Genomic DNA, 25,076 nt, shown 5'->3' on the forward strand with positions numbered 1-25,076 from the left:
AAAACGCAAAACAGTCTCTGTTTCACGGGACAGCAGGAACCAAAACCAGAATGAATATTTGGAATTAGTGAGAGAGACACACTGACTTCTGCAGGTGAAAGGATGCTGAGGTTTGAATTGCGGTGTATCTCAAGAGCTTGGGGAGGGAAATAACTGCATTTGTGTAAAAAGCTTTTTGCAGAGTGTCTCTGGCATTTAGCAGTGACCAGTAAGTGATCTGCTGCTCTGCCTTTGCAGGAAAATATCACCCATGGCATCCAAAATGAGCTTTATCACGCTGTGAATGGGACTGGACAAGCCCTGAAGCAAATAATGGGATTTATTACAGAGCAGGCTCAGGCTCTGCCGGCCACATCCTGCCTGTGCTGAGCTTGGTGCTGCAGCTGTGCCCTTATCAGTCCCAAAGTCAGGGGCTTTGAGGGTTTGAGACGCACTGAGGTGAGCTGCAGGCACACCTTTGATCCTGGGATGGTTGTTGTCGTCATGAATCTCATTTTCTGATGGTAGATATGCTAATATTAATTTTTTTTAGGAAGGCATTGTTTGGATGAGAGGATGCTGGAGTCCTGGCAGAGCGTGGAGAGCATTTTGTGCTCCTGCTGGGACACAATATAAGCCAGCAAAGCACAAAATAAATGTGTGCTGAGTTGAAGTAAATGAGCAGTTCTGCAGATTTCCATGAGGCCATTTGAATATGTGCCTGAATTAAGGCTTAATACTTTGCAGGATTGAGCAAGTAGCAACCTACACAAATATCAGTGGGGCTTATCAACGGAATATGCAAAGCAGGGACGGTGGTGTTTTACCATTATCTGATTGTTTTGGCCTGACTACCACAGTTAATGGCAACAGGAGGTCTCAAAAAAAAACCTGGTGGAGAGTTTTCCGTGGAAAACCTCTGAAAGGAGTCCTGAAACTGGTCAGTTCTTTCCTGCCAGCTGCTCCTGTCAGGATATTCCTCATTTGTCAGATCTTAATTAATAACTGCAGAATACTCAGAGAGGACACTTTTGGTGTCCTGCTGCCCCTCCATGTGCTTGTGGGAGTTTAAATTCGTGGGGTGGAATGAAGTTACCCCGTAACTGTGTTTATTTCAGCTGTAATTTGTGATCCTTATTTGCTGGTCGGGTTTTGTTTCGGGGTTTAACAGTTTACATATTCCACTCTCAAGGATTCCTGCTCTGAGGTTTTGGTCAGGTGAACCTAATTCTGAGTTACACACGTACAAAATGAAAATGAAATTTAAAAAAGAAAAAAATCAAAATACTTTAGAAGGGGGGAAAAAAGGGACTTCGGGGTCTTCGCTGTTGGTAACTCGGAAGTGAAGGCAGAAGGGAAAAACGGATTAAATTATTAAATTAAGCAGGAGTATTTTGGTTTCTTGCAGCTGATGAGGAGCACCAGCAGAATGTGGCAGCAGCAGCAGCAGTGGCCAGGCCTCGGCCCCAGGTGGAGGAGCGAGGAGAGGGGATGCCCCGGCGCCGCAGGAACATGGGAAACCGGCTGATGGCCCAGAGGAGAGCCCAGCAGGCTGAGGAGTGGGGGGAAGGTAACTCTGCCTTCAGTTCATCCTCCAAATGTCAACACAAACCTGATTATTTCCAGCTTGACCCTAATCTGACTGCATTTTTGTCAGTGAACATATAGGTAGAGTGTTTTACTGTATAACCTTAATCTAGGCTGGCTTGCTTAATTTCTGTTTAACTGAATTACAGAGTCTGAATTATGATATTTTCTACAGAAATGAAGAGTTCTATTAATAATAATTCCTTTTATACCCATAGGTAAATAATAAATTAGATGGCTACATTTTAATACATCTGGATGCTTAGGAAATATGATTGTCCCTATCCCCATTTCATCAGTGGTCCCTACATCCCACCCTTTAACTGCAGTCTCTGCCCCTTTCTGAGGTGAATCCTGGCTGTCTCTCGGTGCCAGGACTGCATCACGGCATATTCTTCACTTACTTCCTAAAAACTTACTTCCTAAAAATTTCCTGCTTAGCTGTGCAGGTTAAGTTTGGGAAAACAGAATCCACACCTTGCATTTACTGCCTCGCTGCAGTAAAATACTGGTTTCCTGCAAACTGATGGAAAGCATTAATTTCCCAGTGTAATCCCTGCAAAGTCTGGAGTTCTCTTTCCAAGGAGCCCATCGAGGTGGTGGTCAGGGTCAAGCTGATTCCCTGGAGATCACCCCAGGCTGCAGCATTTTGCCAGCAGGTTGTTGACAGCGAGCTGTGTAAAACCCGTGCTGGATTTACAGTTCATAACTGCATTTCTGTGGTGTGGTCGTGGCCAAAAATAGGATGATAAATAACATCTTTCTGCACCCTGTGTAAGCATCCCTCCCTTCACTGCTGAAACTTCACACATTATTATCTTCGTTGCTGCAGGGATGATCTCACCATGATTCACCTCACTGGATCCGTTCCACTTTCAGGCCGTGGGTGAAGCGTTCAGGGTTCTGCTCGAGTGGGGTTTGCTTCACTTGGCTTTGCAGTGGAGGTCAGGGTGCCTTTTTGGGTGTGCAGGAGGTTGAGAAGCAGTGAGCACAAACTTGTGCGATGCCTTGATTAGGGGCTGTTTGCACTTTGTCGAGCCTTTCTTGCTCTCACGTTGACAGGTGAACGTGCTTTTCAAGCTAATTACGTTCAGCAGCCTCACAGATGGAGAAGGGACAGGCCTGAACTTTTCAACTTTGGTTATTTCTTCTCATGTGAGAACACCCTGGAAAGAAAGTGGAATCTAAAAATATTTAGTTTTCAACTCCAGACATCAAAAGTCTTGAATGCTGAAGGCCGACAGTGAAGCTGTCAAAGCAAACGGCTCATCTTATCATAGTCACTTCAGCAATAGAAGAATCTGTGTCATTGGGCTTTATAAATAATTCTTTTGCAGCCTTCTGTACATCAGATGCGAGTGCTGCCTCTCTTGCATGAAGTTGCCTTTGAAATGACATCCCTCTTTTATTTGTTTTCTCTAATTTCTTTTCCAGATTAAAACAGCTTCTTGCTCCCTGCTTCTGTTTTGTGCTTCCGTGTGTGGTTTTATCTGTGTTTTTGGGGTGGGTTTTCCAAGTGCCCGAGCACGGGGGCACAACAGGAACACCAAAGTGTTTGGAGAGTGAGCACAGACTTGAGCGGTGTGGCTGAGAGGAGAAGCCTCTGTGTGTCCCTGGTTCCCCAGTGTTGAGATGTTGCCATTATTAATTAATATTAACCCCCCTCTCTGTCTTGGACTGAGTGTGCTGCAAATCTTTTAGCCTGGCCCTGAGCTACCTGCAGTAGTGTGGAGTTTGGGGTCTCTTTTTCCCCCTTGGAAAAGGATGCATTACACGTTTCAAAGCCCACCCTGTGGGCGTGTGACCTAGGCCTGGAATCCCTCTCGGATTTGTCCCCTCTGTGCATTTTGTCCATGTCGTTGCAATATGAAGCAGTTTGGGCAAACTACTGCCTCCATTTTCAACCTGCTGAAGCAGCAAGTTCTGCCCACAGCAGTTTTATGTCGCAGAAGTAGTTGACTCACACGGAGAGAGAGCCCAGAGTGCACAGAGCGCTGTGTGATGCCAGGCAGTGCAGCACCAGCTGGGGCACCCAGGGCTGAAGAGCAAAGTTATTTGGCAATTCAGACAGAAACACCAAAACCAAACCAGTCTGGCCTCTTCAGTTTTGCCTTGTAAATGCTTGTGTTACTTCAGAAAGCTTCTGGTCGCCTGCCGCTGGAGTGGGTTTCTTTTTTCCTGGTTGGATTCGTTGGAATCTTTCAGTAGGAAGCTTCTGTTCTCTGTGTGGAATTTCCACCCTGGGCATGCGCTGAGCTTTGGGCAGAGCTGCCTGATCCTGCTCTGTGTCACCCCAGGCTTCTGCCAGGAAGGGATTTCTTCCCCAACCCTGCAAGATACCCAGGACTGCCCCTCAGGGAGGGTGTGAGGAGGCCCTGGCTGGGTCTGTGTTCTGCCTGTCGGGAGCTGGTTGTGCTGGGGAAACGGCCTCAGAGCAGCAGCACTTGCAGACTTTGGACTTTTGGTTCTGTGGCGTTCTGTTTTCCATCCAACAATCAGATTGCAGTTCCAGAATGAGAAAGGAGCTTTGAGGGTAAAGTGGTAGCCCACAGTTTCTGCTGCCTGTGCTGAGCCGTGTCTGTGCCAGGGCTCAAATCTCTGACAGAGTAATGGGGAAAGAGAAAAAACAAAAACAAACCAAACCCTCTAGGGAACAAGGATCAGAAAAACTTCTAATTGTGCGTTCTGTAGCTGAAATCTGATTTACTTGCAAGTCTGGCTGAGGAGTCATTTAATACAGAAAAGGATGGTCAGCGATTATTTTGAATATTCAAATCTACACTGACTGTCAGTGGAACTAAACCAGGTTGTAATCCTCCCTTTGGCTCAGTGGGGTGGGGTAAGACCCCTGAATTACTTGGAGATTGTCACAAGCAGAAAATAAAGGGTGAAGCACTAAATGCCTCGACTTTCCCACCGGAATGACACCACAGGGGGCAGGTGGGTTCCCTGTTCAGGGTTCCATGTGGGCTGTGCTGTGGGACCAGCTGGGTGCCCACGCCGCCTCAGAGTGCTTTTCAGTGGTTAGCTGAGTTCTCAAAGGAGATCTCAGTCAGAAAACCAACCCCTATTAATACCCTCTGATGGCCAGAGATTGCTGGGGAGGCAGTTTTCCTTGGTGACAAAGTGGATCTCTAAATGACTGAGACCCCTGAGCGTGTTCCACCCGGCGTGACTTCCAGGCTGGCTTTAGAAAAATGGCTTTGATTGCCTTAAATTGCCCAATTTAATTCCAGCCACAACATTCCTGCCTTTCCTGCAGCCCTGTTAAAAGCCGGTGTGCTCTGCAGGAGGGTGCCTACTCCTTTCCCTGTGGAAAAGGAGTCTGGAAAGGAGAGTTGTGTATTCATGTGGTTGGGTTGATATCCCGGCTCGCAGACTTTAATTAGCTCTGGTGTATCTTAATTTAAATTGAACCCAGACAGAGGTGGCTTTGTGGGCAAGTTAGAGCCAAGATGAAAACGAACCCGCTGCAAGGCGTAAATGGGTGAGGATTTCAGGCATTAATCATTTAGGGCAGGAGAGGCTGAGCTGAGCGAGGGGAAAGGGGATAAATTGGAGGTGGGTTGGGTGTTCTTTAGAGCATGGTGTAGTGTGGATAAATAGCATCAGTCGTTTTCCAGTTTTAAATCCCATTTATTTACTGATTGAGGAGGATATTCTTAGCAATTGTTTGTGCCTGAGTGATGCTCTGAGTGCATCCACTTGGACTCTGATCACCTCTGAGTGAACACAAGGGTGTTTTATTGAGACTTTTCTCTCAGTTGCTGGTCATGTGCAGAAAAATTCCAGGTTTCCAGTTGAGCTTGTCCTTCCACTCACCGTGCCTTGAGCATTGCAAAGAGCTCAGAGGTGAAGAAGGTCCTTTGACACTGCATTTTTTTTGTTTGTTTCTTGGAGCAGAAGGTGACCCAGCCATCTGATGTTCCCATAAAAAAAATTAATGCTGTAATTTCCCTATCAAGTGACAAGTGAGGATGACCAAATAATGGCAGGAACGGTGTTGGGGTCGTTTTGACCCCGCTGTGGTAAAAAAAAAAGAGGATGAGGATCTGAGGCGAATGTGGGTTTTTTTGGAGGGCTGTTGGACCTTTGTGCAAACAAGTGGGGAAAAAAACCTGCCTGCCTGGTTGTTTGGGAACTTGTAGGAGTTGGACACAGGTTTTTGCAACCCAGGTTTTGTGTCACCCACTTTTGGCAACTTGTAAGTAAAACATGATAAAGAAAAGTTAAAGTCCGACGTAAATGAAATCACGAGTTCCTCTCTTCTTTTGCACGGCAAGACTTGGAGAACAGAATCTCATGGTTTCCTTTTTAACTGTTAGTCACTATTGAGAAAGAAAAGCACAAAACAAAGCAAAAAGGTTTTTAAAGCTTAAAAAATTATAATTGGGCATGTTAAAATGCCTATTATTGCTTTGTGTAGCATCTTAAGTTCAGCATTCAAATCTTGCAGCTAAAAAAAAAAAAAATCTTGCATCGGTGTTTCCTGCTAGTTCGGGGGGAAAATAATTCAAAAAATAATTTTCGGTCCCCATTCCGTGATGGATATCGTGCATAAATCTGAGAAGGATGCGTTTGTGCTCAAGTTTCTTAAAATAAGAAGTACTTTTTCGGAGTGCTGAAAGATCTGGAAAAATGTATAAATTTAGAAGCAGTGATGTGGTCCCACACGGTTCTGGTGAAACGGAGCTACATTAATTGTGGTGGTTGAAATAATTTTAGTGCTTAATCAGTAGGAAAACCTTTCTAAGTACAGTTAAGCTTTGACTAATATCCCAACCAGCGAATCAAAAGTCACTTTTGACTTGCTGCTACTCATCCAGTGACTGTGGTGTTATCAGAGTGCCCACAGCGTGTCTGCCCTGGAGCCAGTTCAAGCACAGACCCTGGAAGGGGGAGGGAGGTGTGTGGTTTCTCACTTCTGCCAGATGGCTTTATCTGAGAATAAACTTCATGGTTTGAGTTCTGCCCTGAAGGTCTGATGGCCTTTGTTTGTGCTGTGCTTTTGCTGTCCTGAGCGTTGGCCGATTCTGCGGCTTCGGATTAATTAACCAGGGTCTTGTTCTGTTTCTGAGCTGGAGAGATACCAAATTAACGTAAGAAACTTAGAAAAAAAATATAAAAATTATGACTAGTTATTAGGCTATTATTAGTCCTACCACAGGGCTGTGTCACTCAGGAGTGCCCACACCTTTCCATATGCTGGTCCAATTCCCTTCAGTGGCTGGTGTCACACGTCTCTCTGGTGTTAATAACATGCTGTTAATAACATCTGCTCTCGAGATGAGCTCCTTGTTTTGACTGGCATCTTCCCCCCCCCCCCTTTTCTCTTACTCCTCTATTTAGGTGCTGCATAAATAGTCAATAAAGCAGCTGGCTCTGCCCAAAGGACTTTTTGTGAGTTCTTTTGCGTGGATGGGAATCCATTTGCTTCACTTCCAGAATGTAATGCGCGTTCTGGACCCTTTGACACAGATGACATGGACAACTAGACAAGGTTGGATGGCGCTTGGAGCACCCTGGTCTAGTAGATGATGTTTCTGCCCATGGCAGGAGGTGGAATGAGATGGTCTTTAAAGTCCCTTCCAACCCAAACCATTCTGTGATAACTAAAATACATGCTGGTTGTTTCTTTTGGAGTTTTTTGCATGTTTTGTACACAGTAGCTGGTGAGTTCCTGTCATGACTGAGAACAGCAGCACTCCAGCATGTTTTTTTAACGGTATTAGGAAACATTTTTGAAAAGTAATCTGTAAATTTCAAGAGATTCAGCCTTTGTGACTTTTAACTCTTTCCTGTTGTGCTGCCTCTCAGTATGTTCAAAATATTAAGGGAAAGCAGAGATTGCCTGAAGCTGCCTCTCCTTGGCCATCTGAGCAAACCCACGTTTGTGTAAAGCAGAACATGTCAAGTGATGTGAAAACATCACTGTGAGTCAGATTGTTTCTGCTTTCTGCCTCTCGGTGGTGGAAACTGGTGAGAATGCAAGCTCTGCAAATCATGGAATGGTTTGGGTTGGAAGGGGTCACCTCAATCCACCCCCTGCCATGGGCAGGGACACTTTCCACAAGCCCAGGGTGCTCCAGCCTGGCCTTGGACACTCCCAGGGATCCAGGGGCAGCCACAGCTTCTCTGCCCAACCTGGGCCAGGGCCTCCCCACCCTCCCAGCCAGGAATTCCTTCCCCATATCCCATCTAAGCCTGCCCCCTGGCAGTTTTAATGATGCCTGATGCCTGTGTTTCCCAGCTGAGTTCATACCCAGGCTGCCCCTCTGTCGTGCTTTGGGTGATGATGAACTGCTTTCACACACAATTAACATGTTGCATCACATCTGAGGCTCAGGGGTAGAGGAAATGCACGTTCCTTTTGGAACTGACCCCCCCCCCCCTCCCCCGTGGAGTCTCCTGTTGTTGTCACAGCTCTGAGTGTGTGAAAAGGGATTGTTAAAAGCTGCTGCTTTATTTAAAATTAAATAAAGAAGTCCTGCTGGCTTCGTGCAGCAACCTCTCTGCTTTCGGTGGAGCTGCTCTGCTGTAATAACAAATTGATTCAGCAAATACTTTTAGCCTGTGTTTGTGTTCCTGTCAGCGTGCTCAGGTTTCTTTAGAACACATTAATTGCACCCAGGTTCAGTGCAGCGTTGGCCTTTCAAGCTCTGCTGAATCACAGGCTGTGTCTGCACCACCCGTGCTACTTCAGGGATCGCATCAGACGCTTCAAACAGGAGGAAAGCAAAGGCTCCTGAACAAAGGCACGTTTGATCCAGGACTGGAATAAGGCTTTAAAAGCCTTGCTTAGATTTCTGCCTAATGTCTGGCTCAGGTAATCTTAATACAGATGAAATCTGAGAAGCCCTCAGAGCCTCAGGTGGAACAGCGTCACAGACGGTGTTTTATACTTGCGGTGTTGGCCAGAAATAATTTTCTGAGCAATAATACCAGCACTGAGCTGTTCATTCTGCAGCAATTACTGCTAGTGCTGGGTTGCTCACCCGTTGTGTTTGGAACTCCCCTTGACTCCGTATTTGAAATATAAATAAAGTTATTTTCGGCTTCAGCAAAACTGTGGAGGCAACTGTGTCAAGTGTGAGTATCCCCCATTGCTCTGTGTGTGGTGTAGGAAGGGGGAACCCTTTTGATCATCTCTCTAATGAGACACCAGTAATTCTCTGAAGCCAGAGAATTCAGCAACCAGGCTCTTATTAACTCCATCTCCTGAAAACAGCTCAGTTGTTTGAGAGCCACCTACACAGCTCTCTCAGTTAGATTTGATTCTCATGATGTCAGAGCCCCATGTGAAGATCTTTCATTTTGATCCTGCCATCTGATTCAGGCACGGGAATCTCGATGTCTTGTGTGGTGTTCCATGGAGTGAGCTGAGGGTTTTCTTGGAATGTTGAGGTCAGTCCACAGTACTTAATGTGGTGGGATCAAGGACTGCTCTCTCTAGACCAGAAAATGAGGTGGCCCAAATGTTCCTGAGCTTCCTGAGGAAGTGGCAGCCTTTAAAACCCTTCTTCCTCAGCCCCTGAGGAGCAGAAATACTTCTTTGCACACCCTTTGGACGAGTCTCTTCCATATTTCACCAAGGAACCAATAAAACATGCAATTATTTACGTGCCATTTTCTTGCAGTCAGGTTTGCATTTCGGGGATATTTTTTTTCCCCCCTCTTCCTTTAAAGGTTAGTTATATCCAGCTAGAACCAGTGGATGAGTGGTGTGCCTCTGAATCCCACTTTCTCAATGGATGCCTGTTGTGCAAAGCCTGAAGGTGACTGGGAAGAAAGTCATTTGTTCAGCAGATATATAATTACACCCTTGGCACAATTTAGGTGCAAGAGAAAATACCTCTTTTAATTGTGCAAAGCAGGAAATACTAGTGAAAAGCCTTCCTTCAAAAAAAAAAAATCAAGGGAATTTTTCCTTCTGCCTTCACTTTGACTGTGTGTTTGCCTTGTTACTTCTGCTCTGTGGCTTTGGCAGTCTCGTATGATTTTTTTTTTTTTTTGCCTTTTTTTTCCATCCAATAGCTCCTGCCTGAAGTGTGTGTGTGTCTTTCCTGGGAATTTTCTCAAAGGGAGGGTTGTTTTATTTTTACAGGCAGTTTACAACTTGTCATTTGTGCACTGTTGCAGAGGAAGAGGACGCTGAGGAGGTGCCAGAATTTCAGGTGTCTGGGAAAATTGGAGCAAAGAAGCAGAGGAAATTAGAGGAGAAACAAGCCAGGAAAGCCCAGAGAGAGGTGAGTGTTTCCTGCCACGTATCAAACCCTGAGCAGCAGAGCCTGAACAGCTCAGCAAAGAACTGATGTTTCCAATGGCTTGTGCCTTAATGTCAGCACTGTCTGCCCTTAAAAATACCCCCAGACCCACGTGGTGCTGGTGTGACACCCGTGGGCAGTTGTGAGTGGTGTTTTCAAGTGCTCTCATAGTGCAAAAAAAACTCGCCTTGGCTTTACCTGTGTTGTTTACAGAATATTCTGAGTTGGAAAGGATCCATAAGGATCATCCATTTATTGTTTTTATGGACTGGGAACAATTTTGCTGTTAATTCCAGGGCTTTTTGCAACTTTCTGAAGCGTGCTTGTGGAAGGCAGCAGGTTGTGCAGTAATTCCTTTGAGTTGCTCCCCATGTTTTTTGCAGGCTCTGTATGAACATTTTTTAATGTGTAGAGAGTCCAAACAAAGCTTCTGAAATCCCCAACTTGGGAATTTTAGTGCCCCCTGAGGTTTAAATCCAGTGTCTGCTTTACAGTGTTGTGGTACCTGCCCTGTAGACAGGGCAGTTGGTAATAAACTTAATTATTGTGTTATATATAAACTTCCATTGCAAACCTTTTCTCACTCACTCAGTGCCTTCATCATTTTGTTTTTACTTTCCATAATCATTCTATTTAACTGGCCTCTTTTTTGTGGAAAATCTGAGGAAAGTTGAGTGAAATTAGATGAGCATCAGTTGGTGGAGTGAGGAATCTTTTATTTCCTTTTAAAACATGCTGATTTTTACTTTCCCATGCAGACAGATAAATACCTTGGTTGGGGCTTTTTCTCTGAAACATTCAAAGCCACTGATCCTCCATTTTAATGTTTTCTGCTTGTTCTCTTAATATATTTTCAAATTCAAGTGTACTGAAGACGCTGAAGAAAAAAAAATCTATAAAAAATACACTGAACACCCTTTTTATTTTCCCCCATATCTCAACAATCTCTTCAGCTTAAAAACAAAACCAAAAGTATTTTAAGAGAGCAGTACAAGTTTTCTTTAAGGCATTCTGCCCAGGTTAATGATGAATTTGAATGCACTTGGTTTTACAGAGTTTATATTCCCAATCCTTTGTTTTCCTCTCCTTAGGGTCCGTTCTAACTAAACTTTAAGTGAGGAGAGATGGAATGCCACGACACAACATGGCTTAATATCACTGCAGTAATAAGCTCAAAACTTAAAGCCTTGTTGAGGGACAGTTAAAGACAAGGGTGAGGGGTAATCCTAAAAGGGAGGGGAAGTTAAATGATGGTTACATTTTATTATTATTATTATTGTTATTATTTTTAATGGTTCTTTCTTTCTGAGCACGGATTTAGGAAGACAGTAAGAAACCCCCTCACGCTGTCACAATATGAAATTTAAAAATATACATTCAAGGAGAGTAAGGCTTGGTTTGCATAATGGTTTTTGGTTGGTTTTTTTAGGCTGAAGAAGCAGAGAGAGAAGAAAGGAGAAGACTCGAGTCCAAACGGGAAGAGGAAAGGAGGAAGGAAGAGGAGAGGATACGGCTGGAGGAGGAACGCCAGGTGGGGTGTGAGTTGTGTTTATCCATGGACATACTGGACCAGGTTTGTCTTTGGAATTGCTCTGTGGGAGATCTGTGACGAGGGACCAGCTGGTGTGTCCTGCTCCAACCACGTCCAGGCAGAGCTGGTTGTTCAGGACTTTGAGCAGGAGAGCTCCGAGTGTCTCCTGAGGATGGAGATTTCCCAACTACCCTGGGCCCCTGTTCCCTTTGAGCTGCCAGCTGTGACCAGCAGGGCAGAAAAGGAAAGGCATCAGCAACTGATTTTGCCACTTTGGGTGTGTAAAATCATATGATTTTATTCCAATTATCCATATTTGCATGTGCCTCCAAATTAAGGTTCTCCAAACTGCACGTGTGACGCTCTGTGACAGCAGCAGCCACCCAGAAAAACAGGTGCTGCTCAGCTGAAATGCTTTTGTTGAATAATTTTCATCAGTGAGGGAGGAAAACTTAGTTCAGAGTTGCTTTGGGTACTGGGGGCATCAGTGCTGCTGGCTGAGAACTTCATGCTCTGGTGCTGCTGCAGGTTGTGGTGGCTTTGCTGCTGGAGGTCAGCACAGCCCCCAGCTCTCACTGGGGATTTTTTGGGATGCTTATGTGCATGGAAATTCCTGTCTCTGGTCTGTAGATCTATTTTAATTTGTTCTGAGTGCAGGTTGTGTAAGTGGAGTGTGTTGCTGATAACGTTTTCAGAAAGGAAGAGACAATTTTTCCTTTCCTCTGTCGGGGGCGTGAAGGCAGGAAAAAGCAATTTAAAAAAAAAAAATAATCCCCACATTGCACATGCAGATTGTATCCATGAGATCTTCGTGATCCATTTACCTCTGGAGGTTATTCCCTTCTGAAGTCTCTTATTTCCTTTTCATCAGTGCAAGTCTCCTGAATTTCAGAAATGGAAGTGGAGGAGAAGAATGTCTGTTCTGAACATCAGCTTGGGTGGCATAGTCCAAGACTTTGACTTGTAAAGCAGCTTGAACAAACTTCCAGGGCACCAGTAATTCCACAGCTTCCCCTTCCAGAGAGATGAACAAATCCAGAAGTACCTGGTGGGGGTCGAAGGGAGAACCCTGAGGTTGAACAGCTGATCTTGGCCACTCCAAAGGTGTGTTGGAACAGGCCTGGCTTCCTCTGGATCCAGGGCTGCCTCTTTTTCCCTGTCCACACACTCCAGCAGCACCAGCTCCTCCCTTCGAGGTCCTGCAGTCGCTCTACTCTTCCCCAAAGTATTTCCAGTTTCTCCCCCTCGTAATTCCAGCTTGGAAAGAGGCAAGATGAGCTCTGGCTGCCTCTAAAGCACCTCTCTCTGGGGCTTGGCTTAACTGGTAACTCTGATGGCAAGTTTTCCCTCTGGTGATTTATTCCATTTCATGTTTTGTCTCCACTGAGTTCCCTGAATTACGTATTTATTTGATTTATTTAATTTTTTTTAATGATTTCCCAGGGTTCTGAGAATTTAATATCCTTGAAACCCTGAAGAGTGAGCTGGGATGGCTCCAGTGCTTTGGGGGAATTAGGAGGACACACTGGCTGGACAATGACGTGGTGTGAGTGTCACTTCCAGTGGCACTGGAACTTCCAGGTCCTTCCAGGGAGAACAGGAGAATTCCAAAGCAAATTGCAGCTGAGCTTGGCCAACCTGCTCAAATGAAGCTGTGGGTGTTATCCTGGGATTGCCTCTGGGTTTGACCTGGGCTTTCCCTGGATAATCAGTCAGGCATGGCTGAAAAGCTGAGCAGAAAGTAAGGGTGAAATTCTAACCAGAGATTTCTTCACACACAGAGTGCTTATAACATAATTTATTTTTTTTTAATTGTTTCTATTTAGTTTAGGGCTGCATAATTTATTTTGTTTGAGTGAGGAAACCCTTATTTTAGTTTTCAGTATTCCTAGCAAAGACTGCACTAAAGCACTTCCACCTCTGTTTTGAAAGGCTCAGTGAAAAAGAGGAATATAAACCTATGGTGGTTGTGCTGATTTTTTGGGGCTCTGATTTTTTTTTTATTTGTTTTGGTTTTTAAATTTTGTGCACAACAATCCAAGGGAGTGCTTACTAGAATTGGGAAAATTGCTCAAGTGCCAGAATCCAGCTTGTTGTTCACCTTAGCCAATACCATCCTCAGCTACTTGAATTCTGTCATTTTAAGCCATTTTAGTTTGCTTTGATTGCTTGTTTTCCCCAGTATTTATCAGGACAGCAAAGCCAACCCACCAGGCTACATGAGCATCATCATTCTGCCCCTCAGAGGAGAATCCTTTCAATATTTTATTTTATTTTTTCCTCGATAATCCAGGAACTGCTGAACATTCCAAGTGTGTGTCGAAGTAAACGTATCTGACAATATTTAAGGTCCATCCTCACCTGTTTTCTAGTAATTTTAAATCTGTTTTTATCCAAGTCTTGAAGGGGAAACAGAATAACTCAAGACTTGCCCGTGTTTAGTCTGCAGTGCTCCAATTCCTGCTTCACTCAGCAAAGGCAGCAGCCCCACAGGGAGTTGGTAACAACAGACCTGCAGTGATTTAGCCTTGACAGGGTGATGGGAAGGGAAAAAAAATGGAATTAATGGATGCTTGATTACTGTGCCTGCAAGCAGAGCCCGTCTTTAGGATCATACCATTTTATCTTTCCAGTCTTGTTACAACTGATGGAGAAGATGCTGCCTCTCTTCTAGGCCCCTGCAAGCAGTGAAAGGATCACTGGGTTTATTGTGGGATTTGGAGAAGACATTGGATAAAATGTCATTTATGGATTCCTCTGGAGGAGGAATCCTTCCTTTCCACAGGGAGTGTTTTGTCACCAGTAAGCCCCTTGTGGGCTACACAGGGTGATGCTGTTCCCCCCTGTAAATCAGGAGATGGAAAGGCAAAATCCTGAAAGGTGGGTCAAGTACTGACTGATAGTCATGAGATAAAATCCAGGGAGTAGCTGATTGTGTGGTTTTTGGAGGCATTTTGACTACTGACATTGCTGTAGTTTATAAAATCCCACAGGGCTCAAAAAATTTTATGACTGAATTTTGTCTGAGAGTTGTTACAGTTGTCTGTCAGATAACCTCATTTCTCCCTTCCTTTTGCAGCACATCAGTGTATTTCTGCAGGTACAGTGACAGTGGCAGGTCCCCAAACAAGCACTGCCAGCTTTCTTAGCTAAATCCAGTGTCACCTTTTGTTCAGTCTCTCTCCTAAGAAGCAAAACCAAAATTGTGCTAAACTCTCTCCAAGGCAGTTATGGGGGCTAAAATCTTACATATGCTTGAGAAAAATCCCCCCCCTTGCTTCTATTTAAACACATTTGTGTGCACCTATAAATAAAATGTGGTTGCCCCTTGGCTCCAGTGTTGCAAACCAGATAATATATATATTTTTAAATTCAGGTTTCCTTTGCAGTGCTCTGCTGACCTGATTGGCTGCAGGGCCCGAGGAAGCTCCTTTTTAAATTGGCATTTGCCTCAGCCCTGCGTGGCCCTGGGGATTTCCCTTTCACCTCCTGGAGTTTTTTGGTGGTGAGCTGGTTTATCAATGAGAGCCGACTTCCTCTGATGTTGCAATGCAGGGTCTTCACACAAAGCCTTGCTGTTTGCTCTCTTAAGAGTTTTGGGGTTTTTTTTTTTTGCTCTTTGCCCGTGCACAGGGATTTTTGTAAATTGGCGTTTGAAATCCCTGCCTAAAAACAGTCTGGATCTTCAGAGCTGTGGAAAGGGAGGATCAGCCATGATCACAGGGGTCCCTCTTGGAGCTTTTTCAGAACTCAAACTCCCCTAAAGTTTTGATTCTTTGATTTGATTCTGGATCATGTAAGAAGGGGCACCAATTTTTAGTGATTTTCTTACGTTTGGCACTGTGTGAACACGGAGTGTTTCTCGGCAGAGCTTTTCATTTACCTGTTTGGCGTTTATATCCATTTTTTTTCCTACATAAACAGTGCATTTCTGGAGGCTGATGTGTCTGGAAATAAATCCCTGGGATGAAGGGGAGAGGCAAGCAGAACGTGATGATCAGAAAGGAACCTCACAGCGAGTGCAGGTCCTTGGTGGGCAGGTGGGAGTGGGTGCAGGGGGAGTTGGTGCTGACAGATCCGTTGTAGGAAGGGGTAAGGACGTTGGGAAGGGGGTCCTGGAGTGCTGAAGAGCATGGAGCTCTAGAATTCCGTATGTGACTGGTGCAAGCAGAGGCAGAGTCAATCCAGCAGTGATAATGGGGGCATTTTGACAGGGAAAAAAGAGAGGGAAGAAAGGTCTGAGTGACTATTTGATTTTCTGAATAAAAATATTGTCGAAGTGGGGTAGTCTGTTCTTCACATGCAGTGTAGTAAACTGATCAGAAAGCAGTCTTTACACTGTCCAAGTGTTCCACAGTTTGGGTAACATTTAGATGAGTGAGGAGAGATCAAAAAATTAAAAAAAAAAAACCAAACAACAAAAGCAGCTGAAATGGAGCATCTGCAGTTACCAAATTTCCAGGCTGCTGGGGTTTCCCCAGCACCCCACCCATGGCTGGGGGAGGTGGCCCGGCCTCTCTGAGCTCTGAGCCACAGCTGCACCGCTGAGATCTCAGTGGGGAGGGCTCAAAAAAAACCCTGCCAGGCCAAGATTTGGGGTTTCAAATCCCTGTTTTTGACCGAGTGCCCTCCGTGTGACTCGCAGGGCTCTGCTCCCTGAGCAGCCCCCGAGGGGCTGAGCCCGTTCCCGGGGCGTTATTCCTGCACACACACACACACACACTGGGTTTTGTGGGAATGCTGCAGCTTCCATGCAACTGCTGTGTGACTGGGGCATGTGGGAGGAGAGGGATGGTGTGCTGGGGGAACAAAAAAAAAGCTGGGAATAAATGTGACCAGACATCCTGGCTGCTCCAGGTTCCTCATCGATTCTCTTCCCCTTTGCAGTTGGGCAAAAAAGTCATCCCTGCTCTTGGCTCTGGACCAGGTCACAGCCTGGCTAAATCCTTCTTTTTCTAACAGAGACGGACTCGTAGGTGAATTGAAGTTGTAAAGTATATGAGAGTTGTGCGTGAATTTTTAATTATTAGATGAAAAAGCATCTGGAAGTGCTTTGTGCTACGGGAGAGGCTGCAGCCAGCGGGAAGCTTGGAGGGCTGACACACTCCAGCTACCAAAGCAGTGGCTCAGACCACCTGGAAATGCTCTGCTGAGCAGAATTTAAGCATCTGGAAAACAGATTCCCCTTGGCTTTTAAGCAGAAGAAAAGGGCTGGTAGCTTGAGCGCTTTGCCAGTCTCACAGCAGAGCTTCTTTTTAAAAAAAAATAAAAAAATTAAAGGTGCTGTTCTTCAGGTAAGGGAAGGAAGACAGGGAGGAGACTTTTCCATTTGTTAGACCTTCCAGAAACTGGAAAATACGTTTTAGTTATTTTTGCTCTCGGTTACAAATGGGACACTGTCTTCTGATCGTTTATTTATTTTGTAGAACCATCTAGAAATTATTTGCCAAAGCAGTTTTTGGGGTTTGTGACTATTTTTTTTCCCCCTCCATTTCAAACCCTGCTGAATTACCACCTCTCTTAACAGACCAGGGGAAGAACCTTATTCATGGCTTTCCAGGATCAAGATTAAATTTATTGTGCCTACAAGAAAGGAACAATTGTTGTCACTTCCAAATGAAATATGGTTTTGTTGTTCTTGGCACCTGTAATGCTTATAGGGAGAAAATGTGCTGTTGGGCTAATTGTTTCAGTGATGAATGACCCAAAAATGGGCTTGTTTTGTCTCAAGAGCTTCCTCAGATCTGTAGATTTTTTCATGAAATAGCAATTTAAAAAAAAATGGCTTTGGCTTTGCAGATACAGTAAAGAAAAAAACTTTCAGTCCCGTTTTTCTCGTCCTGGGACGTTGGCAAGAGTCTTTGCCCTGACTTTCTGGGAATTTGGTTAAATAAAATTGCAACCAAATAGTCTTTTCTCTTGGTTTTTTCTTACTGAAGGGCAACTCTCCCATCCCCACTTGTGGTACCTCGCTGGTCTTGGCCTTACAGGGCATCTTTTTTAATATGGATATATTTAATGACTTGTTCCTGTATCTTCCCGGTTTGATGAAACAAATGTTTGCTTTTCAGCTGTTAAAGGAAGCAATTACCATATTAGTGTCAAAGCTGCAGCATGGCAAGCATTTAGAAATCAATATAATTGTTCTTTAAAAGATCAATTCCTGTGCTGATGGCAAAGGAAAGCCCCGAGATTGTCACTGCAATTTGAAGAGCTCGTCTGTCCAAGGTTTTAATCAGCCTTTGGAATGTGATAGAGCCAGAGGCCAGTCCATTTGGAATACCCTTGTTCCAGGTGCTGCACAAACATTAATTTCTCTGTGGGAGAAACGGCCCTGTAAGGAACCATTTTTATTCTCTGTGAATCATAAAAATCATTTAGTTTGGAGAAGACCTTCTCCAAGATCGTCGGGTCCAACCCTTGAATTTACACTTGTAAAGTGTTTTGGAGAAGAGCAAAATATAAATTTGAAGAGAGCATCATGGAAAGCTGCAAACTTACGAGCTTCCAGTAAAAACCTGCTCTTATTTGAATCATATTTTAAGTAATCCGCCACATTCCCAACCCTTTAATCCCAGTTTTGCTTTGTAAATGTGGGAATTCTACAAAACCACGTCACTGACGTTGGGCTTGGAGTTTTTAAGACTCATATTTTTTTTTTTCAGGGCAGGCAACAAAGTATTTTATTGCAGATAACTAAAAACAGAGCCTGAATATTTTGGTTAACAGTCAACCATGCAAACCCCCCCTTTTTTAGTACAATCCTACCTCATTTCCTATACCTAAAATACTTTATACTGTTCTTTACCTTCCAGGCAGGCACAGCTTGCTGAAGGAAAGTTTTCATGAGGAGGAGATTTTACTTGAAAACTTGATTTTACTTGTGACTCTTCCAGAAGGAGCTCTGGGTGGACACACCAGTGGAACTTCCTGGTGAGCACTCCCAGCGTGCTCGAGTGTCAGAGGAGCAGAACTGGGGGCCAGTTACCAAAAATGTGGCTGTTGTGGCATCGAAGTGCAGGTTGGGGCAGGGACTTCCTGTCACGGGATCTGCAGAAGGAGCAAATTCATGCAAATTGAGCCAGCAGGTTGCTATTTAAGAGTGGTTCTGTGCCCTCTCTCTCAGACCTGGTGTGAGCTCACGCCATGTGTGAGGTGGTCACTGCCTCAAGGGTGGCCTGCAGAATTAGTGATGCCACCAAGGGAGAACATCAGCTCGTTTTAAAAAGCTTTTTTAATCTCCTGACTGCAGAGAAAGAAGCTGCTGCTTCACTTAAAAACTAAACCAGGCTCGGGGAGGAGCAGACTGACCCCTTGTCATCTTTTCCTTCCAGGAAGAGGAAAAAAGGAAGGCAAAGGAAGAAGAGGAGAAAAGAGAGTATGAAGAGTACCTGAAGCTGAAGGAGAGTTTTGTAGTGGAAGAGGAAGGGGTTGAAGAGGCAATGACAGAGGAGCAGGTACGTGCTGGGCTGGGTCTGCAGTTCCCTTTGCACTCACTGCATTCTGCCTCCTGTAAAATGGACTGGAGAGGAGGAGTCAGCCAAAGGTTTTTGCTTGTGAGAGCTAAATTGTGTCTGTGGCACAGGTTTAACCTGGAATATTCCCTAGGGAATGCTGCAGTTCCTCATACCAGACCCCCATGAGTTAGTTCAGAGTGCTAAAGGAAATGCATGTCACTGGAAACCAGTCCTTTCCTCCCTCATCCTGAAATGAAACTCCTTCTGGAATTAAAGATAATCTTTTACTGTCATCGCCCACAGAGAGTGAGCCCACGAAGGTAAATTTGGAGTTTGGTGGTGCCCACAGATCTTGGGGGCCATTGCTTGGTTTTGGTTTTATTTTCTCCACCAACAGAGCTGCTGTGAAATCAAATGAAAAACCGAGTTCTTGTCTTAAAAGGCTTTTGGTAAGAGAATCCACAGGACACAGCCTGGGTGCTTGTGGGTTTTTACTCTGGAAAATTATGCATTTGATGTTGCAAATGGTAATATTTCAAACTGATGCAAAACATCCCTGCGTGCTCTCCTGTGACCGCCTGCAAATGAGCTGCTGGGGGGGTGGTGGTTGAAATGTGAGACTTGGTGTGATTATCACAGCAAACCTGAAGAAGTTCTGCTGTTGGGGGAGGCAGAGCTCTTGCTCTGTCTGCTGAGAACCTGTTAGACTCAATTTATTTGCCATCAAATGCTGGGCTCGCTCTTGGGTTGTAGCTGCCAGATTTGAGCTGTCCCCTGCACTGCGTTCAGGAGGATTTATTTCAGGGCCATCTGTGCATTTGCTCCTCTGCTGAAATGACCCTCTTGAATTAAATGGATTTGCTTCAGTGTGACTGAGAGTGGCTTTTGGGCTGAGGAGGTTTTGCCTAATGTCAAATAATATTGGCTCATTGGAGTTTCTCGTTGTGGATCCCTTCCCATTAAGAAAAATTCCTACGTCTCACTGTGATTAACTCCAAGGGAAGTTGTGTTAAAAAGGGATGCAGAGAACAGCAAAATGCAGATTTCCCATTGAAAGTTCCTTCAAAAATCTGTGCCTACCCTGTTAGAAGATGAGTTTATACCTAAATACTAAATTGTTCCGCTTCAGCCGCCCTTTCAAGCTGGAATGTGTTTTATTGCCCACGTTCCCACAGCTGCCTGTCGAGAAGAAATGAGTCTTTCTGTATGTGAGAACACAGAAGGGTGTTCCTCACCTTGAAGAGGTTGGCAGGCAGCTGATGGTGCCTGGATGTCAACCCGAGATAACTTTGGTCGGGGTGGGGAGTTGGAACTTTTAATTGGGGGTGACTTAAAAGTCACACTCAGAAATGAGAACATGCAGAAAGGACAAGCCACCCTTGCCTTGTGGTGGATGAAGCACTTCAGTGTCCTGTTACAAAAGCTGACTCTGCCTCGTGTTGTTGGGGCTGCTGTGCCGAAACTCCTGCTGAAAATTAAGCTCCCGAGCCCAGAGCTAAGCAGTTAATTAAGGCTGATTGATTTCCAGGGCTGCAGGGTAACCTGATCTCTCCTGTTAACTTCAATGCACGTTGTTTGCACTGCCTTTGGAAATGGAGCTGCTCACATTAAGGCACTGGATTGCAGGTGCATGGCTTTGTGAAAGGGTTGAGCCCTCACTTGGCATCTGCAGGAGCTGTGTCCTGAGTCACCGTGGGTTTTACCTCAGTACAAAACATCCCCACTGTCTGTATGTAACTTATTGAAGCTCAAACCCACCCAGACATGGTTATTTCAGGGAGTGTGTGATGGGAAGAGTGAAAGATTCAAAGATTTCCTTTCAGAAAACACTTAAATTGCACCTGAGCCACAATGTCTTAGAAAATACTTGTCATAAATCCCTCATGAGGTTAAATTTCAGATAATTTTTATTTCCAGTTCAGTGTCCCGGTGTGCACAGTTAAAACTTCAGGATTATGCAACCTAAGCCCTTTTATGATGTTTGTACTCAGCAAGTTTGTGGTGCCTTTAATGTTCACGAATTTACAGTAACAGTTGTTTCCCTTGCTGTGTCCAGTCTCGCAGCTTCCTTTTGGAATTCCTGGAATATGTTAAGGTAAGCTGCAATTGCTCTTTCTCCTCCTTCCCTGCTTGTTAGATTTTTGTGAAAAACCTTCTGTCAAAGAGGGGGGCATCTTTACCTGCTCTTTGATTTGCTTAAATATTCAGCAAGTAACAAAAGTGATACCTTATAAGATAAGCTTTATTTACTGAACCATCACAAGCTGTTAGAAGGGTTTGTAATTACAGCCCTGTCTTGGCTTTTTGGGGCAGGATGTGGCTCTTACCCTCTTATACAAAGGCAGGCCTGGTGAATCACCCCCAAAGTTTAATGTTTGCTGTAGGGTTGGGATTTGGGACATTCAGCCTTTTCTTTTTGCTGGTGTAAATCAGCCACTGATTTAGAAAACAACCTCTGCATCTGAGCTCAGCGGGAGTGAGAGTTGCTGTGGCAGCATGTGCTGCCATCCAGGGAGTGTCTGCGCCTCAGACACTGCCTTGGAAAGGTCAGTCCCAACTTTTTTTGTGTGATCATCCATGCAATGTTGCCTTAACGAAGAAGATCACTTGTTTTAAACAGGATGTGTTAGTCAACCTTTCATCATTTTGTGAGGTTGGGTACTTAAAGCCTTTGGCATATTCATGGGTATTTCTGCTTTTGATCTGTAAGGACAAATGCCTTGCTCTTCTCTACTGCTGTATCAAAGGTCTGATGGTGTTTTTCTCCTCTGACAATGTTATGCAAACCTTGTGTCCTGATGAATCCCTTTCCTCCTTGGGTGGAAACTCAGCTCTCAGGACGTGTGGTGTGCGTGTGAAAGGCTTCTGGAGTAAGCAAATCACTTGCATGCTTAGCAAAGTCCTGCTCATTCTGTAATCCAAAATCTCGCACTCTGGGCCAGTTTTTTGCTTGTCTTGTTATCCCAGCAAACCCCTGGATTTACCTCATGGACTTACAAACAGATTTGCCTCGTGGATAACTCCCTTTTAGGGTGGGAGGGGTTGCCAGGCAGGGCCAAGAGCTCAGCGTGGAGTCCTCCCAGAGCTCTGGTTTCAGTGTCCCTCAGGATCTTCCACAGACGCTGGGAGAGCTCCCAAGGGATGCCACAGCTGGCTCAAGTGCTGCCCTTTGCCCTGCAGTGGAACAGATTAGTCACAGAGTCCCAGCTCGGGGTTTAACCCTCGTGTCTAGTTTTAGATTAGTCACTTCATCCTGACGTCAGAGAAGTTAAACTCGGTCTGAAAACCGAATTCAGCAGCGCCTCAACACCTGATTTCCTCTGTGGGGATGAGCTGCAGAACTGGGGCATGACTTTAAGTGTTTTTCTTTAATCTTGAATGCGTGCTTAATATATAGATTATGTATTGCCCTCATCTTCTGTTCACAGAAAGTCTTGACAGGAAGCAGCGCTGAGCCGCTCAGAGCTGTCTGAAAAAATGTATAAATTAAGAGTAATTGGCATTTTTTTAAAAAGTAAAATTGAATTTAGCTCTTCTGTTGAATAACTTATTGTGCTGCTATAACTGACTGGAGATATCTCACCCTGTGCTTCATTCCTGAGGGTGTTGGGAGTAAAATGCAGCCTCTTGCTCCGTTCCATCCCTCGGTGAGGCCAGCAGCAGAATCACACCTAAAATTAAAGGAATTCAGGGAAATGTGGATGTGTATATGTTGCTCTGTGGAAATCAGGCTTATTTCTAGAACGTGGAGCGTGTGGTGAAGCGTTTGATTCCCTTGGGACCTCCCATTGTGGTTCCATTTCAGAGCGTGTGGGGGGGGATGCATCCTAATTCCACCCCACCCCCTGGGCTCTTATTCACAGCAGGATCTGCCCTGGAAAACCTTCCACTAAACTTGGTCACTGAGGGTGAATATCTTTGAGTGAAGGTGTAAGTCCTGTTCTTCTGTTTGTGTGGCTTTGCACCAACGCCCCCTCACGCCCCCCCAATGCTTTTAAAAGAAGATGTGACGAATGTTGGCAGTTCCCAGCTCTGAGAACTGAATTCCATGGACTGGTTCCAGTTCCATGTGTTCAGTCCATGGTATTCAGTTCTCTAGCTTGGCTGCATCGAACTTCACAACTGCTAAATCTGGGAAGGGGGGGGGGGGGGCTTTTTTTTTTTTGGTCTGATTTTATTAATGAAAAGAGATTAATCTATTTCAGCCTCCCTTGATTTCTTCAGTGTCCTTCCAGTTGTACTCCCAAGAAACAAATGAGTTTATTGTTTTGAAGGATTGCATTTGTTAATGGAGATGCAGCTCCTGTGGCCATATAGATATGGATTTTAGGAACGTGGTCCTCAATATTAACTGAACTTTTCGACAGTTTTGTGTTTTCCAAGCTCCTTACAAACACTTACAAAGAGATGAGTCCCTAAAGCTTTGGCAGAGAAGAAAACAGGAACCGAGCAGCTCCAGATGAGCACACCAGGTGTTTTCTCTGGAGCTCCAGAGAAGCATAAAAACAGATGTGAGCAGTGGTGGCTATGCCCTGACTGATAAAACCTGCAGGAGGAATCTCTATCAGAAGCAAAATGACAATTTGAAGTTCCAGCACTGACAATTTTAATCAGGTGTTTGCTTGCTTAGGAAGATTATTGTGGCATTAATACACATGACATTGGTAAAACAGACTAAAGCACTTAATGCTGCCAGTCTTGGCTGGATTTTGTGGATGTACTGATACATTCCAGGGATGCTTTTAAAAGGTACTTTGAAACACCTCTCAGAGAAAAAAAGGATCTTGATAAAGCACCCTGGAAATTAAAGGTAGCAGCTGAGAAACTCAGATGCCAGGAGAACAGGGCCATGGCTGTTCATTGCGCTCATCCTAATGTAAGAAAAAGTCCAGGATAAATGCTGGCAAATGGATTTGAGTCTTCCTCCTAAGTGGGTCAGGGCACTCAGTCTTTCCACAGAGCTCACTGGTTTAAGTAATTTGAGAGTTTTTCATCAGGGAAAAAAATAAAAAAAAAAAGTGCTTACTTGGAAAAGTTAGTGAGAGTGACAGGTTCTGCTTTGTCTGGTAAATGCAGTTTGTTATCTGAATGGAAAAAAAAAACCAACAAAAAGCCAACCTGGTAATGCGTCAGCTGTGTGCAACTCTGCTTTGTTTCCATAGAAAACAAAGGTCATCCAGCTGGAGGACTTGGCTTCACATCTGGGTCTAAGAACACAGGTGAGCACTGACTTTTGGGATTTAAGTATTGACTTTTGGGGGCAAGTACGAGCAATGAGTTTAAAAGGGCAGGAGAGGTAACAGGTAAATGAGGGTCTGTCTGTGGGAGTGTCTGAGAATTAGTGAAAATGCTTGGATTTTGGTGAGGATCAGCAAAATCAGCCCTAAAAATGTGGCAATTCATCAAAGTACCAGCCAGGCAGGGAAGGGTTGTTGGCTTACAGGATTGGAGCAGTGAAAAAGTGCTCAGTGTGGCCCTTTCAGAGCTGCCTGTTGGTTAATGGATCCCACAGCGTTTGTGAGTCTGGAAATGGAGCAGCATTTTGTGTTCTGTGCCTGATCTGATCCTGGGGTGTCCCTTCACAGCAGCTGACACTGCCCTGAGCCCAGGCTGCTGTGCCCCTTCCTCTCTCTCTTAAACCAGAGCTCCATTTAAGCTTGCAGTGAGTCACTCAGGGCTGAAATTTAAACTGTAATTTGCCTCTGCAGTTACATAAACACAGGAAAGGGAGAGAGGCAGAAATGTGGAAAGCAAGGCTTGGATACTTAAGGTGTAGTGGAACTGTTACATAGAGTTAACTCAGCCATATATTCAACAAGCTGTTGCTTTGGATTGGTGAAAGAGGTAATTAAAAGTCTCCTTTTGGGTTGGTGAAGTTACTTGAACACCCAAAAAATGCAGCAAATTCTGAGACCAAAGGGCTTATTGCATCTATCTGTGTGGGAATAGTGGGGTGTGTCCTTCCCTGAAGCCCTTAACACTGAGGGATTAAATGTAAACCCCTGTTTGTCGTTTATCTGAACCTGTGAAGTGTTTTCTGCCTCCCTTTTGATCAGTTTGTTGTTCCTTTTTTTCCCTCTTCTGCACAGGATGCAATTAACAGGATCCAGGACCTGATGGCAGATGGCACTTTGACAGGTGACAGCCAAGGCACAGAGGGGGGATGAGAGGTGGTGGTGCAGGATGTGCCTTCCCTGTGGCAGAGAGGGATTTCCAGTGTCATTCCTGTCTTAAGGATCCTCGTAGAACTTGATATCT

The 25,076-nt window shown here is 44.7% G+C and overlaps 1 protein-coding gene across 1 annotated transcript in view; it reads left to right on the forward strand.

Moving 5' to 3' along the window:
* Positions 1-1,350: 1,350 nt before the first annotated feature.
* The window catches only part of DDRGK1 (DDRGK domain containing 1), a 26,739-nt gene continuing 3,013 nt past the window's right edge, over positions 1,351-25,076 (forward strand). The window contains exons 1-7 of the mRNA XM_027908178.1: positions 1,351-1,549; positions 9,706-9,812; positions 11,260-11,361; positions 18,696-18,818; positions 20,875-20,913; positions 23,981-24,037; positions 24,908-24,956. Of these exons, the coding sequence (XP_027763979.1) occupies positions 1,471-1,549; positions 9,706-9,812; positions 11,260-11,361; positions 18,696-18,818; positions 20,875-20,913; positions 23,981-24,037; positions 24,908-24,956 (556 nt within the window). The 5' untranslated portion in view covers positions 1,351-1,470. The remainder of the gene's footprint in view (positions 1,550-9,705; positions 9,813-11,259; positions 11,362-18,695; positions 18,819-20,874; positions 20,914-23,980; positions 24,038-24,907; positions 24,957-25,076) is intronic.

This window comes from Empidonax traillii, unplaced genomic scaffold (assembly GCF_003031625.1).
Source record: "Empidonax traillii isolate 1590-97213 ecotype Southwest subspecies unplaced genomic scaffold, ASM303162v1 scaffold1646:size78403, whole genome shotgun sequence".
NCBI lineage: Eukaryota > Metazoa > Chordata > Aves > Passeriformes > Tyrannidae > Empidonax > Empidonax traillii.